Source organism: Monodon monoceros, unplaced genomic scaffold (genome assembly GCF_005190385.1).
Source record: "Monodon monoceros isolate NGI ecotype Baffin Bay Population unplaced genomic scaffold, NGI_Narwhal_1 Super_Scaffold_16, whole genome shotgun sequence".
NCBI classification, from domain to species: domain Eukaryota; kingdom Metazoa; phylum Chordata; class Mammalia; order Artiodactyla; family Monodontidae; genus Monodon; species Monodon monoceros.
Genome location: NW_021703772.1, coordinates 34,923,238 through 34,940,319, shown reverse-complemented (window position 1 = coordinate 34,940,319; position 17,082 = coordinate 34,923,238). Strand labels below are relative to the sequence as shown.

Below are 17,082 nucleotides of genomic sequence, written 5' to 3'. Positions count from 1 at the left end.
TTTAGGTTTATGATTTTGTATGATAAGAACTTACATTTTCAAGAGCTTTTTATAATTTACAGGCATTTGGTTCATGAAATTCCCTGAACTGCTCTGAAATAAAGTACATATTATATTGAGCATTTAATGTGTCAGGCTGGGTACACAAGATAGAGAGCTAGTTAACCCCTTGATAACCAGAAGTTTCTATAATCGACATATTTCATTTTAAACCACTATTATTGAAGTTTTTACTGTAGTATAGACTTATTTTAGCAGGCGGCCAATCAATAAAAACTGTTCTACTTACATAAGACTCACGTAGCTAGATCTCTATGGAGACCAATCTTGAAATATATTTAAGATCTAACTCAAAACCATGTTTTGCATCATTTGTCTAGATTCTGTAAAGTAAAATGGAAAGTTGTGATTCTCAAATGTCCCCAAATGAACAAAATATTGACAAGAATATGAAGTTGACTGCATCACTGTATAATTAATTATTAAAACCTAGATTTAACAAGCTATTTTCGTTTTCAGTCTAATGGCATACAAAGAGGAAATTTTATTCTCTGTATAGTTTTTCTAAATTCTTTGTATGGAATATGAAAGTCACTTGTGAAAGGAAACTAAGCTAATTGACCTGTAACATAAAGTGAGTAATATATATTTTTGTGTAGCTCTGAATCACAGAAAATGCCATTCTTGTATATTTAGCTAAAACAAACCATTAGTATAAGACCTAAGTATTAATGAGATCCAGGATTTTCAACGAAATTTCATTGCCGCTTTCCCCTCGAAAAGTTAAAAGAAAAATGGGGAGGGCTTTTAAGTGGAAACTAAATGACGCAGCTGGCATCATAATGCAAAGATGCAGAAGAACTGGTAAAATGTGGGCGGGCAGTCTCACAGTAACGTCAGAAACAACAAAAACTTTCCAACAGGCTTCAGGTGGTTGTCAAGCCTTTTAAACATCTGACTGACAAAGGTAGCTTTGTCAAAGGAGCGTTTTCTTTGTCAAAAACATTAGGCGACAGCGCAACAGAACCTGCTCAAAGCCTTGCACCTAGGCTAAGTTGCCCCTGGCTTGCCTGGCCACGTCCCCTTCGAACGCCCGCGGCGAGGTCCCGCCCCTTCCACCTCCCACTTCCTGGTAACCAAGCTGCTTTGCGCCGCCTTCTCGGGACCTGATTGGCTGACGAGGCAACCGCTAACGGCTACGGAGTTTAAACCCAAGCCCTGACCCCGAGCGCCGGGAGCTGAGTGGTGGTCCCGCCACGCTGAAAAAGCGGTAAGTCAGTGATCTGTGACATTTGGCGTGGTCTTGCCCTGTCTGGCGGGACCCATGCCCTTCCCGAGCTGAACCTCCCGGCGCTGCCCTCCCGGGTCTCTGGTCCGCCGAGCCGCGCGCGGCCCGCGGCCCCGCCCACTCCGCCTCGGGTCTCCCGGCCCCTGGGCCCAGTGCTGGCTCGGAGGGGCTTCTTGAGGAAGGCCCTGGTTTGGATCTAAGTCACTACTTCTTGCCCCTGGGATTTGAGCTCTCGGCTCCGTGAGGGGGGCCAGCCGCCAGGCAGAAACCCAGCTCCTGTAGGAAGGAATTTCTGTCTATATGACTGCTCTACTGCTTTTAGAACAGTATCTGGCTCACTGTGAGCGCTCAGCAAATAGGCTGAATGAATGTTAGAGACTGCTTTTTTCAAGTTCTTGGAGGAGCCCTTTCCTTTGGAGTGCTCGATTAAAAGGGAGACTGACTGAAGGCGAAGCGGTGATAGACGACTGGGAAGAACTTAGAACCAGAACTAGGTCTTGACGCACAGGTAGGATTTCGGTAGGCAAATAGGGACTATGAGTTTTCTAGATGAGGAATCCAATTCAGGAGAATTGAATGTGGGATTGAGTAGTTCTGCTTTAGCCGAGATGCTAGCCAGACAAGAGCTACGGAGTAATAATACATAGGTAATGTTAGTGAGCGCTCTGTGCTACGTCCAGTACTAGGCACTGTATATGCGTTGGCTCATTAAGTCCCTACAATGAGATGCTCTGACTTTTTATAATTTTCTAAGTCTGGAAATTGAGACTTGGAGATGCTAGGATCACGTAGCTGTGAAATATTAGAACTGGGGCACCAACACAGGCTAACCACTATTTATAATACAGTCAGCTCTCCTGTCCGACTCTCGGGTTCCGAATCATCTCCTTCAACCAACCGAATCACTGAAGGAAAAAATTGGGGAAAATTCCAGAAAGTTCCAAAAAGCAAAGTTTGACTTGCTAATTGCCGACCAACTATTTACATAACATTTATATTGCATTTACAACTATTTACATTGTATTAGGTACTATAAGTAATCTAAACTATGCAGAAGGATGTGCCCAGGTTATATGTAAATACTATGCCATTTTATATAACGGACCTGAGCATAGTGGATTTGGGTATCTGTGGGAGTCCTGCAACTACTACCCTGCAGATACCAAGGAATGACTGTACCTCAATCTCTGTGTGGTAAGTCACCCTGGAATGGGTACTCCAATACAAGGGACCTGAAGCTGAAGAATGCCTGGCATATGTCAGGAGCAGTTAGATCTTGGTGGCCACTGTGGCTTGAGAGTCATGGACTAGGGGGGAGAGAAGGAGGAGTTTAAAGTTACAGAAATGGGAAGAAGAGCAGATGGTGAAGAGTTTTAAATAGTATAGATTAATACACTGTAGTGAGGGCAGGAGTGGAAGTAGGGAGGTAAGAGGCTATTGAAATAATTCAGGTGAGACATGTTAGTGCCTTAGTCTAGGTTGGTAGCAGTGGAGATACTGAGAAGTCGTCAGATTCTAAATGCATTGTGAAGGTAAATTGGGATGTGAGAGATTTTTGACTAGAGCAACTGGAAGGATGGAGTTGCCATTAACTGAAGTGGGGAAGGCTCTGAGTGAAGCAGTTTTGGGCAGGTTAAGTTTGATATGCTCTTTCAGTTATCCAAGTGGAATTGTGGAGTAGACAACTATATGAATCCAGGAAAGTTCAGGAAAGAGATCCAGACAGAGGACATAAATTTTGGGGTTCTTGATATCTAGGTAGTATTTTAAGCCATGACTTAAATACATAAAATACACCAAAAGATTGAGGGTAGATAAAGAGAAGAAATCCAAGGAGAGAACTTATTATAGGTTGGAAGAATCTGTAAAAGAGACTGGAAAGAAGTAGCTAGTTAGCTAGGGAAAAAAAAAAAAAAAAACCCAGGAGTTTGGTGTTCTGGTAGCTGAGGAAATATTGTTTTTGAGGAGGAAAGAGAAATTAACCACATTAAATGCTGCTCTTAGATCAAGTTAGATGCGGACTGAGAACTGACCGTTAGATTAGCAGTGTGGAGGTCATTAGAAACCTTGGCAAAAGCAGTTTTGTTGGAATTGAGTGAAATAGGTTACAAGAAGATTGGAAACTGAGTATAGGCAATTTTTTAAGGAGTTTTGCTGTAAAGGCTGCAGAGAAATGGAGTGTATGTCCGAGGATGAAGTGGGAACAGTCCCCATAGGATTAGGTGCATCTCTTCTGTGCATGTCTCTAAGGTTACACTTCTTACTTTGTATCACAATAGAGTCTGTGCCCACACTGGACTGTGCATTCCATGACTGTGCATTCCTATGCAGCTTTATCCTGTTTTTTTTTCTCAGTGCCTAGCCTAGCTCCTGGCAGGCAGATATAATGATATAGGTTTAAACAAAAAAACAAAGTCATTTACCTTTTTAGGATTCTACTTTTAAACCACTTTTGATTATATTCATACTTTTAGATTTTATATGAAGGGTTCTGCAAATACTTATGTACAAAGTATATTATTAAAGTCATGATTTACTTCTTAGAATGTATTTATCAGTTATCCTTTTTCCCTTTATTAATCAATACTGTGATTTCCTGCTTTCTTTTTTTACTTCAGTGATGGAGTACCCAGTGATGGAAACTGGTTCACTTTTTACCTCAGGAATTAAAAGACATGTGAAAGAGAAAAGAATTTCAAAGGCTGCTAAGTTGAATGTTTCTCTTGCTTCAAAAATCAAAACAAAAATACTAAGTAAGTGTTATTAGTCTTAAAGCATACTCACATTTTTACTTTTTTCTGGAGAATTGATATAGTATTTGATACTTTTTCAAGTATAGAAAATGACTAAAATGACTATTTTGTTAAATGAGACTTTCTCTATTCAATTCTTCCTATCTCCTTCAACTCCTGTTAGTTGGGTGGTTATGATGATTTACTGTCAGTGGTGACAGCTGAATTTTCAGCAGTGAGGCTGGGGTGGCCCAAGGCAGCTACCTCCTACACTGCAAAGAAAATACCAACGTGACATTTCTGAAAAAGAGCTGAAAAAAAAGTGACGGATTGTCCTTCTGACATGTTGCAGCATTTGGATGATGGGTAATCTAGAGGTGGTTGGCCCAGATAGTGTGCTGTAGTGGGTGATTTTATGTAACCAAAGCTCATCATGAGTGCACTGAGCTCTTTGGAGATGGTGTTTCATGGATTCTGGAGCTAAGATGTCACAAGGCAAAAAAAAAAAAAAAAAAGAAAGGGAAATGCCCCAAGATAAATTTTCATTACTTCTGAAAATTATCTCAGTGATTCATTTCCATCTTAGCAGGATTGGGGGAGGTTTCCTGTTGATCAACACATGTGAAAAGTAATTGTGCCTTGTGAAATAGCCCAGCCTCCTGAGTGTCTTTAAATCGTAATGTTGCTCCTACCCAGGTCTCTAGGACCATCTTTTGTATTAGAGCAGTTTCTATAGTGGCAGTTTCCTATTCTCTTTGGCAGGACCATTGCTCGCCCACTGCTATGAAGGAATACACTGAGTCTGAGGAGTGCAACAGGAAAATGTTATTAACCTTTAGCTTCTGCAAGTCCTAAACTGGTTCTAGTCTATTTCCACTTGATATGTCAAAGGTGGCTGTCTGAATCTACTTTCTTTGTGCCAAAAATAAAGTACTTTTTGGACTCTGTTTTTTTTTGACACCCAAGCTTTCCCTGAGTATTTTAAAATATATTATTAGTATTATAAACTATTATTACCATTACTATTACTATAGCTATTAATACTATTACATAAAAATATATATTACTATTATAAAACATATTACAGGGCTTCCCTGGTGGCGCAGTGGTTGAGAGTCCGCCTGCCAATGCAGGGAACACGGGTTCGTGCCCTGGTCCGGGAAGATCCCACATACCGCAGAACAGCTGGGCCCGTGAGCCATGGCCGCTGAGCCTGGGCGTCTGGAGCCTGTGCTCCGCAACGGGAGAGGCCACAACAGTGAGAGGCCCGCGTACCGCAAAAAAAAAAAAAAACAAAAAAAAATTACATATACTATAACTTTAAATCCACGGGATGTGTTATTGAATAGTGGCATGTAAATCAAAATTATGAAAATACAGTTATGCTTTAGGTGTACTAAGGGAACACTATATGTAAGGTGAGCGTTACCAAGGAATTCACAATTAAATTTCTTTTGCTAACAACGGGGAAGCATTCTGATTTAAATTATATTTACATAGTACTTGTAAAGAGAAGGGGTCAAGTTTAGATTGCAATAGATGCCTAGAAATAAGCGGTAGGATATCTAAGGTGGAGGTAGAAGATCCCACAGGGTTTAGATGATCTGTCCAACATTACAGTAAGTATGCTGCCTTTCTACTTGAGGTTTTGAAAAATGGACTTTGGGAGCATTAATTCAGTTCTGGAGCCACAGAAACTGGCTCTAAAATTTTCACAGATTGGCTACCCTAATTTCTCTAGGACATCTTTAGTTATAGCTGTGGGATCAGCTTCTCCATTCTACCTCCTAGTCAAAGGTAGGAAGGAAGGCAGAGCAACAAGTATCAAGATTTAGTTTTTGTGACTGATCTAATTATCTAGAATACTGTGTCTATACTAGAGTCCTCTTATTCCTAACTCTGTATTCACAAACATTCTGCATTTCTCACAGCTCTTATTCACCTTCTATCTAGCTTTTATTTCTTCAGCTCCAAACTCTGGGTACATTTTTTTCAAAATTCCATCTGTGTTGTCATGCTCTTCTTTTCTAACTTCAGCTAAAACAAAGTGAAATATGTTTTGTCCAAAGTAGTTTTATTAAGGAATATGAAAATGTATTAAGATGTTCAATATTAACTCTTAAAATTTTTTTACAGATAATTCTTCTATTTTCAAAATTTCTTTAAAGCACAACAACAGGGCATTAGCTCAGGCTCTTAGCAGAGAGAAAGAGAATTCTCGAAGAATTACAACTGAAAAGATGCTATTGCAAAAAGAAGTGGAGAAACTGAATTTTGAGAACACATTTCTTCGTCTAAAGCTAAATAATTTGGTATGGAAACTATATTGTGTTTGAATTCTAAAACTGTATTATTTTAGAAGCTCTAAATGTTTTTCAGACCTGTAATTAATGTAAAAAATTTATTGAAAGAGTGTGCCATGTTAATGGACAAACAACAGGGTAATAAAATAGGTGTCTTGAATCTACATTCTAAATGTGTACTTGTGGCTCTGCAAACTAATATAATACCTTGATCAACATTTGATTGCTTATCATAAGCAAAACTTGATACATTAATATATTATAAGATGGGCATAATTCCTCCAGTGAATTGAAAGGAGGGAAGTTCCCTGAGTGTGTTCTCTCTTAATGGCAACATTCCACTGGCTATAAGCCAAGTAGAATGAAGATTGTAGTCCTTGCTTTTCCTTCCAACTTCCAACTTTGTCCACAGCAGGGCAGTAAGAGCCAGTGCTTAGCTAGGTTACAGCTACAGCTATAGCTCTAACTCCAAAATGAGTAGAAATTAATTTAAAATGGAAAAATGACTTACTATACTTCTTGGAGGTTAAATTCCTGTGGCTGACAAACTGTGTTCAGTTGCCACATGATGCATTATTATTATGAGAAGATTAAAAACTGTAGGAAGGGACTTCCCTGGCGGTTCAGTGGCTAAGACATTGTGCTTCCAATGCAGGGAGCTCGAGTTCGATCCCTGGTCAGGGAACTAAGATCCCACATGCCGCGTGGTGCTGCCAAAAAAAAAAAGTAGGAAAATTTATGACTGATAGCTCAAAAGCATTCAAAACGTGTGTGTATGTGTCTGTGTCTTTTTGAACTATGCAGTGTAGCACCTTTTTAGCCTAATGTGATCTGTTATTTTTTAAGTCTTCTCAACTGATGGTATTTGTAAATGTATGGTATAATAAACTCCAAATCTTAGTTGATTAGAAGGCTCTTTCTTTATTTCAGAATAAGAAGCTTATAGAAATAGAAGCACTCATGAACAATAGCTTGATAACTGCAATTGAAATGAGCACGCTTTCTGAGGTAAGTAGAATTTGTGTCTAAATAGTGTAATATTTTTAGCATTACTGAGGATAATTCAGATTAGTTAAGTAGCATCAAGGTTAGAGATGCGTATCTTAAACTTTGTACCAAGGAATGGAGATAATATTAATTTTAATTGGCTAACAGCACATTATTATTTGATATAATTGGTTATTGTAATTTTTATATAAAAATTAGCTTTCAATTAAAAGTAACACAGGATTAGACAGCTCATGGAACACAAGACAAAACAGACTCAAAAACATAAAAGATATTAGTAGAAAAGTCATTTCAAATTAGGGAAGAATTTGTATTATTTTTAAAAAGATGGACACAATCGAAAAACTATTGGGGAAAAAAATAGAGGTAGATCCTAGATCCCCATGTTCTTCAAGGGTCAAATGTATATGTAGAAATATTGTATATGCATGAGTATAGACATGTGTATATATTCATAGGCATAGAATAAAGTTTGGGAGGTTATACACCAAAATATTAGTAGTGATTATCTTTGTATGGCATGATTAAGGAAGAACTGTGTTTGACCTTATCACATTATTCTCATTAAACTATTGAAGGCTACACGTAAGAATTGTTCTATTACTGTTAGTATCTTGTATAATTTGGTACTTTAATGACAAACATGATCTAATGAGATTAGAAATTTCATTCATTTTCATTTTCTTTGTTCTTTTCAAAAATAGTTCCATCAGAGTCCCTTTCTTCTGCCAAGTAGCAAGAAGAAACGGGTTAGTAAACAGTGCAAATTGATGCGTCTTCCATTTGCAAGGTAATTGCTCCAAAACTTGGTTAAATACTGACTGGTGCACTTTTACCTGAATTGGACTTTGAAAAGTTTTTATTTGGTTTGCTTCCTTGAAACAGAAAAACATTTAAAAATAAATAATGAAATACTTGTCAATATTGTACCAGTGAAAGAAATTGAAGATATAATCTAATAGAATTCAGTTTTAAACTTTGAAATAATATTCAGCTTTCCCATAGTTTCTAGAGAAGAAAGAGGCACAGGTAGACCTTGAGTTACATAGGTTTGAATTACACTGGTTCAGAATACTTAGATTTTCATACAACATAATCTGTGTGTGTTATGCAATGTTCTGGTTTCATCAACCTGTAGTTGCCTGTTAAGGTAGAAATGAGATGGTTTGTGGTATCTTGCTACAGGTTGTATTTCCAGGGCTCCAAGGAAACTTACCCATCAATTCAATAACCAAGGTCATCTATAGAATCCTGCTACTCTTCAGTTCTTTCTTTTCCTCCAGGTCACCACTGGCCTCATGTTTTCTGCTGGGTAAATCTGATAACTATTTCTACCTTTATTATCTTGCATACTACTCAGACTTTAAAATAAACTTTCATCATTACTATTCTCCTGACCAAAATTCCCATTTCTTGATTAATTTGATTATAATCTTAGTTAATACTCTATTTCAAACCTATCACTTTTACTGTTTTTTGTTTGTTTGTTTGTTTTTTGCGGTACGCGGGCCTCTCACGGCTGTGGCCTCTCCCGTTGCGGAGCACAGGCTCCGGATGCGCAGGCTCAGCGGCCATGGCTCACGGGCCCAGCCGCTCCGCGGCATGTGGGATCCTCCCAGACCGAGGCACGAACCCGTGTCCCCTGCATTGGCAGGCGGACTCTCAACCACTGCGCCACCAGGGAAGCCCAAACCTATCACTTTTAAAGACAGTTACTGAGGTCCAGAGAGGTAAAATGACTCAATGAATTAATAGCATTGATCAGAATTGTCTTGTCTCTTTTAGACAGTGTTCTTTCTGTTACATAAATTTTAGGTTTAATGTATTTTTTTAAGTGTACAAAGTGCACTTATGTATTGAAGTGGTATCTGTACTATAGTAAAAAAAAAATTCTTATATCCACTGTGTCATTTTCTATTCATTCCAGTTTGTTCCATTGTTTTGTCAGTTCTGTACTGGCGCCACATTGCACCTGTACATTTTAATTAATATAGTTTTAAAATAGTACATTTTGTTGTCTTGTAGGTGCTCAGGTTTTTTTCAAGAAAATCTTGGCCGTCATTATGCATGCATTATTTCATGTAAATGTATGAATCAAGTGTTAACTTGCCCTCCAGAAAATTTTATTGTGTTTTTTTAAGTAAACTTTTTTTTTTTCGCGGTACGCAGGGCTCTCACTGTTGTGGCCTCTCTCGTTGCGGAGCACAGGCTCTGGACGCGCAGGTTCAGCAGCCATGGCTCACGGGCCCAGCCGCTCCACGGCATGTGGGATCCTCCCGGACCGGGGCACGACCCCGTGTCCCCTGCATTGGCAGGCAGACTTTCAACCACTGCGCCACCAGGGAAGCCCTTAAGTAAACTTTTGTTTGAAGTATAATGTACATTTTAGAAAAGTGCAAAAATCTTTAGAGAATGGTGAATTTTCACAGTGAACACTATATGGTATAGCCAATACCCAGACCAAGAAACAGATTATTACCAGTACCTCAGATAGCCTTGTGCCCCTTGCCAGTCACTACTCATCACCCACCCGAGGATAAATATTATCCTGACTACTAACATTGTAGATTAATTAATTTTGCCTAGTTTTGAATTTCCTTTAATGAAATCATACAGGATGTATGATTCTGGTCTCTGGCTTCTGTAGCTTAACATTGTGTTTGTGAGATTTCGTCCATATTGTCCTATGTAGTTGTAGATCAGTCATTCTCATTGCTGTATAGTATTCCATTGTATGTATTCCATAATTTATCCATTCTTCTGTTTTTAGTTTTTTTGCTAGGTTTGGTCTATTATAAATAATTCTACCTTGTATCTGCCTTTTGATTAATATATGTATACATTTCTGTTGGGTATATACTTAGGAGTAGAATTGCTGGGTTTACATGTATTTGACTTTGGAAGGAACTGCTAAACAGTTTTCTAAAGGGATTATGCCAGTTTACATTTCTAACAGCAATATATGAGAATTCCTGTTGTTATGTATCTCCAACAACACTTGTTATTGTCTGTCTTTTTCATTTTAGCCATATGGGGTGTAGAAGTATTACACTGAAGTTTTAATTTCCCGATACTTAATGAAGTAAGGCATCTGTTTATATGTTTATTTTCTTTCTATCAGGTTATCTTTTTTTTTTTTTTTGCAAATTTGTAGGAGTTCTTTCTATACATTGTGTATAAATTCTTTGTGCATACAATTGTCTGTTACTCTGTGGCTTGCCTCTTTGCTCTCTTAATGGTATCTTTGGATGAACCCAATTTATATATCTATTTGTCCCCCTCCCTCTTACGGTTATGCTTTCTGTGTCTTTTAAGAAAGCCTTTACCAATTGCAAGGTCATGACGTGTTCTCCTATGTATGTTTTCTTTTAAAAGCTTTATTATTTTCCCTTTCATGTTTAGATCTTCAGTCTACCTAGAATTTTGGGTATGATGTGAGAGAAGAGTCATTTATTTTTTTAGTGTGGAAATCCTGGTGACCTTGAACCATTTATTGAATAGACCATCCTTTCCCCACCTCATTGCAGTGTCATCTGTATAAAAAATCAAGTGACTGGATATGTATGGGTCTATTTCTGAACTCACTATTCTATTACATGAGTCTTTTTGTCAAAACCACACTATCTTAATTACTAACTTTATAATAAGTCTCGATATTTGATAGTTTGAATCTCTATTTTAGTTATTTATGCTTTAAGAATATATATTAATTGGCCATTCTTGGCCTTTTGCATTTCCATGTGAATTTTAGAATCAGCTTGTCAGTTTACATACACACACACCTGGAATTTTGATTGGGATTATGTAGAATATAGTTCAGTTTGGGGAAAATTGACACTTTATAAAATTGAGTATTTCTTCCATGACCATGGTATATCACTCTGTTTTTTAGATATTATGTATGTAGTTTCAGAGCTTTTAGAATACAGTTATTGCACATCTTACATTTATTCCTACTTATTTGATGTTTTTAGTGCTATTCTTAATAGTTTTCAAATTTTCTTTTTGATGATAGTATATAGAAATACAACTAATTTTTGAATATTAACCTTGTTTACATTGACATTGCTATTAATTTTAATAATTTATCCATAGTTTTTAAAAAATTTTATATTAATAGAATTTTATTATTTGTAAATAAGAACAGTTTTCCCTTCACCTGCCTCTCCAGTTTATAGGCCTTTTATCTTTTGTTTCTTACCTTGTTGGACTGATTATTTCTTGTTCAGTAATGAATAAAAGTACTAACAGTGGGTATTCTTATTGTATTCCCATTATTTAATATGTTTGCTCTTAGGTTTTTATAGATTCTCCTTATCAGATTAAAGTAGTTCCACTGTACTCCTAGTTTGCTAAGAGTTTTTTCATCAATGGCTGTTGGATTTTATCAAATGCTTTTTCTGTCACTATTGAGAAGATAATATTTTTCTCTTTTTTTTCTATTAATGTAATGAATTTTTTATATTTTTTCTACTAAGGTAATGAATTATAATTGATATTTTTAATGTTAAATCACTTACAATCCTGAAATGAATTGCTCCTGATGATATATCCCTTTGATATATATCACTAAGTTTATTTTGCTAATCCTTTAAAGGATTTTTGCATGTATTTTAATAATGAAGGTGATGTATAATTTTCCTTTATTATAATATATTTTGTCAAGTTTTGATATTTATATTATGCTGGTCAAAGTAAATGAATTGATAAATACCCCTCTTTCTATTTTCTGGAAGTATTTGAGTAAAAAATTTTTTTTCTTTAAATATTTGGGAGAAGTTATCTGGACCCGAAGTTTTTTTGTGGAAACATTTTTGATAACATCCCATTTTAATAGATGTAAGAACATTCAGCTTTTCTATTTCTTCTTTTGTCAGGTTTGTTAATTTTTAAAAAGATTTGTCCATTTCATTTAAAATATCAAATTATTGGCATATAATCGTTCAGAATAGCTTTAGTTACATGTTTAATGTCTGCTGTAGGGTACATAATGATGTTCTCTTTTAATATTGGCTATTTGTTTTTTCTCACTTTTTTCTTGATTAGTTTTGCCCTAGAGATTTATCAATGTTGTCATCTTTGCAAAGATGAATCATCTTTGGGGTTATGTTGATCGTTCTTTTAGTATATTTATTTTCTATTGCATTTATTCTGCTTCTTATTATCTCTTTTCTTTTTTAAATTTTATTGAAGTATAGTTGATTTACTGTGTTGTGTTTATCTTTTCAATTTAAAAGTTTTATTATTACTGTAATTATTTGTTTCTTAAAATGGTTTAGATTATTGTTTTTAAATTAAGCCTTTTCAAAAATATGAAGTTGTTGGGGTATAGCTGCCTACATTTAAGGCTATTTTTCTCCTTTAGCTGCATCCCACATTTTTTGATAAGCTGTATCCTTATTATCATTTATTTCAAAGTAGTTATTACCTTCAGTTCAGATACATTGTTTGACTCATGGATCATTTACAAGATTATTTAATCTCCAAGCAGCTGGGTGTTTTCTTCTAATTACTTTTTGTTGGTTTCTAATTTAATTCCTTTGTGATTACAGAATATAGTTCAAGTGATTTTAGTCGTTTTAAATTTATTGAGACTTGCATTAGAACACAGCTTGGTCTAATTTGGTAAATATTTTTGGTACACATGGAAAGAATGTGTATTTTGTGGCTGTTGGATGCAGTATTTTATATATGTCAATTATGTCAGGTTTGCTGATTATATTGTTCAGACTTTCCATATCTTTCCTGCTTCTCTTGTCTATCAGCTGTTGAGAGAAGTGCATTAAAGTCTACCACTGTGATTATGGATTTATCTATTTCTCCTTTTAGTTCTGTCAGTTTTCTGCTTTATATATGTTAAAGTTGTTACTAGATGCATATAAATTTAGGATTGATTTGTTTTCCTGATAAATTGTTTTATCAATATGAAATATTTCTGGAAATGATACTGGAAATGATACTGATACTTGTCTGATATAACATTGCCATGGTATGTCCTTTTCTATACTTTCAAACTCTCTGTTATATTTAAAATGCATGTAGGTTTACCTTTTTTAAAAAATGAATTTAATGTAATATCATCTCTTTTAATTAGAATAGCTGTTATGTTTACATTTAATATAATTCCTGAGAGTTGGGTTTATATCTGCCATCTAGTTATTTTCTGTTTGAGCCACCTGTTTTATGTTCCTTTTTTCTCTCCTTTCTTTATTTCATTTGAAATAAAACATTTTTCATAATTTAATTTTCCTTGTCTATCAACTTCTATTCCTTTATGATGACCCTAATGATAGCAACACTCATCCTTGATTTATTATACTCTAATACTGATTATTATATTAACATTCCTCAGTGATGCTAGCATCTTCAAACACTTTGACTCGACATTCCTGTGTCCTGCCTTTATGTTATTATGTATTTTCATTCTGCATATATTTTAATCCCACACATTAACTACTTTCACTGTTTTGTGTAGTCAATATTCATTTCCAATTTCTTCATATTGCTTCCTGCATTTTTTAATTGTATGCTCCTTTTTAATTGTATTTTATTTTTTGTTTTTCCAGCTTTATTGAGGTAAAATTCACAAATAAGCTTCTTGCATTTTATTTCCTTCTGAAATAATTTTCCTTCTGCCTGAAGAAATCCTTTATTATTTAGTTCAGGTACTAGCAATGCATCCGCTCAGCTTTTATTTTTCTGGAAACATATTTATATCACCTTCATTTTTAAAGATTATGTTTGCAATGATAAAACTTTAGGTTATTAAATTTTAGCAATTTAAAGGTATCATTTCATTTTCTTCTGTCTTTACTGTTGAAAAGTTGGCACCGTTTCTGCAAGTTGAGGAAGTTCCTTTTTATTCTGGTTTGCTGAGAGTTTTAATAATGAATTTGTATTGAATTTTGTCAAATTTGTTTTTTCTGTATCTGTGGAGAGAATCATAACTTTTCTCCTTTGTTCTATTAATGTGACTTTGATTTGTTTAATGTTAAACCAACTTTACATTCCTAGAATAAATTCCACTTGGTCATGGTGTATAATAATGGTGTAGTATTATTTCTATGTGTTGATGGATTTGATTTGCTAATAATTACTTAAAGAATTTTGTACTTATTTTCATAAGGAATATTGGTCTATAATTTTCTTATTATATAGGTTTTGATAATGGTTAGGCTGGCTTTGTAAAATGAGATAAGAAGCATTCCCTCTTCCTCCATTTTCTAAAAAAAATTGTACAATTGGTATTTATTTCTTCCTTAAGTATTTGAGAGAATTCATAAGACAAGTGGGTCTGGAGTTTTTAATTATTAATTTCATTTCTTAGATAGATATGGAGGGCTTTTCAGATTTTCTGTTCTTTTCAGGTCAACTTAGAAAATATTTGTCCTTTTAGAAAATTATCCATTTCATCTAGACAGTAAAGTTTGATTAAACTAGTTAGAGTATTGTCAATTTTACGGATCTCTTAAAAAAACTCAGCTTTTGGTTTCATTAAATTTTTTTTTCTCAATTTTTTTTCGGTTTCATATTTCTTTGGTGTCTGCACCTTATTATTTCCTTTTTTCTACTTATTTTTTTAAAAATGAGATATAGTTCACATAACATAAAATTTCTCATTAATATGAAGTTTATTTTTTAAAGTATACAATGCAGTGGTTTTTAATATATTTATAAAGTTGTGCAACGTTCACCACTTTCCAATTCCAGGATATTTTCATCACTCCAAAAAGAAAACCTATATCCATTAGTAGTCATTTCTCATCTCTTCTTCCCCAGCCCACAGCAACCACTAATCCACTTTCTGTCTCTATGGATTGCCTATTTTGGACATTTCATATGAATGGAATCACACAGTATGTTGCCTTTTGTGTCTGGCTTCTTTCACTTGGCATAACATTTTCAAGTTTCATCCATATTATAGCACGTATTAGTATTTCATTCCTTTTAATGACCGGTTAATATTCTATGGTACGGATAAACTACGTTTTGTTTATCCATTTACCTGTTAATGAGCATTTGTGCTCTTTCCACTTTTAGGCTGTGAATGAGTAATCGTACTATGAATATCCATATAAAAGTTGTTGTGTGGACATATTTTTCACTTTCTTGGGTGCGCCCTTACCAGTGGAATTGCTGGATCATATAACTCTATGTTTAACTTTTGGGAGAATTGGCAAACTGTTTTCCAAAGGTGCTGTACTATTTTACATTCCCACCAGCAAAGTATTAGGGTTCCAATTTCTCCATATCCTCACTAACACTTGTTATTACCTATCCTTTTGATTATAGCCATCCTAGTGGATATGAAGTGGTATCTCACTGTGGTTTTGATTTGGATTTTTTGGGTGACTAATGATACTGAGCATGTTTTCATGTGCTTATTGGCCATTTATTTATTTGGATCATTCTCTGTTGATTATCTTTTCTCTTGAGTTTGAATCATGTTTTTCTGTTGCTTCATATATTGAATAATATTGGATTGTACCCCTGACATTGTGACTCCTATGTTGTAGAAAATCTGGATTCAGGTATATTCCTCCAACAAGTTTGATGTTTTATTTTAGTAGATAAGTTACCTTATCTGAACTCAGACTTGTTGTTACTTCCCTGTGATGAACAACATATGAAATCTCATTTCAGTTCTATAATCCTTAGCTGGGCCACTTGGAATCTTTCTCATATATGTGATTCAGGAATGAGCTCGAGATTTGGAGAGAGTTTATGCACAAAATTTGGGGCTTCCCTGTCTACTTTTCCTGTTATTTCTCCCATCACACACACTTTACAGCAGTTGTAGTTGCCCTGAATTCTGACCTTGAACTAATAATAATAAGACTGGATTTCTAACTTCTAGAAAAGGTCGCACTGACTGAGGTTTGTAAACAGTGAGAAGCTCACCCTTTTTCTAAGTGCCAACCCCTCTTCTGTATCTAGTTGCTTTTTATTCACTCTCCAGTGACTTTGGGTAGTTGTTTTTTTTATACTTTGTCCAGAATTTATATTCATTATGTTTGATAAGGTTGATTCAATAGTAGCTATTTGGCCATTACCTGAAGCAGAACCCCTCCTCTGTAAAATAAACAATTTTTGCTAACCTGTTTCTTCAAGTGGTATAGACATTTCTTCCCAATGGCTATTCTACTGATAGGTGCCTTTAAATTTTTAACAAATATTTTCTAGTATTTATTTTTATCATTGTCAATAATTTTTAAATATCTATGACTTGTTTGGCATACAAAGCAAAATCCTTATCATTGGAGCATATTACTCTTTCTTCTTTGAATTCAAAAAGGTCATTTTGTCTATTTCCATAGATTTCTTTTTCCCCCCATAGATTTAACTACTCTAGGAATATGGCTTTAGTTTACATGGATACCTTTTGGAAACATAGCAGACTTTATTACACACAAAAGTTTACATACAAGTTGTACTTGTTTGAAACCAGAGGAAGAGTTTTGGGTTTTCCATAGAGTTAATTACAGGAAAATTATAACTATTATACACGAATATTTATAAGTATGTTTGAACTTTATTCATTTCATTAATTTTATTGTCCTAATAGCTCAACCAGTGATTATATCATTTATCTCCTTTTGGAGTCACTGGAGATAAGGGGATAAGAAGCATTCCTGTTTCACTCCTCTGTACTATTAGAAACTACCTATTTCCTACCTTCATTGAACACAGAATGGTATCATTGCCTTCATTGAACACAAAATGGTATCAGGGTGGGTTTGTGGTTGGATCT

General features: G+C 35.1%; 1 protein-coding gene across 1 annotated transcript in view; it reads left to right on the top strand.

The window, feature by feature from the left end:
- The first annotated feature begins 1,207 nt into the window (after nt 1-1,207).
- SGO2 (shugoshin 2) overlaps nt 1,208-17,082 on the top strand; it is a 28,739-nt gene continuing 12,864 nt past the window's right edge. Inside the window, exons 1-5 of the mRNA XM_029224537.1 lie at nt 1,208-1,270; nt 3,907-4,041; nt 6,157-6,332; nt 7,254-7,331; nt 8,036-8,121. Of these exons, the coding sequence (XP_029080370.1) occupies nt 3,909-4,041; nt 6,157-6,332; nt 7,254-7,331; nt 8,036-8,121 (473 nt within the window). The 5' untranslated portion in view covers nt 1,208-1,270; nt 3,907-3,908. The remainder of the gene's footprint in view (nt 1,271-3,906; nt 4,042-6,156; nt 6,333-7,253; nt 7,332-8,035; nt 8,122-17,082) is intronic.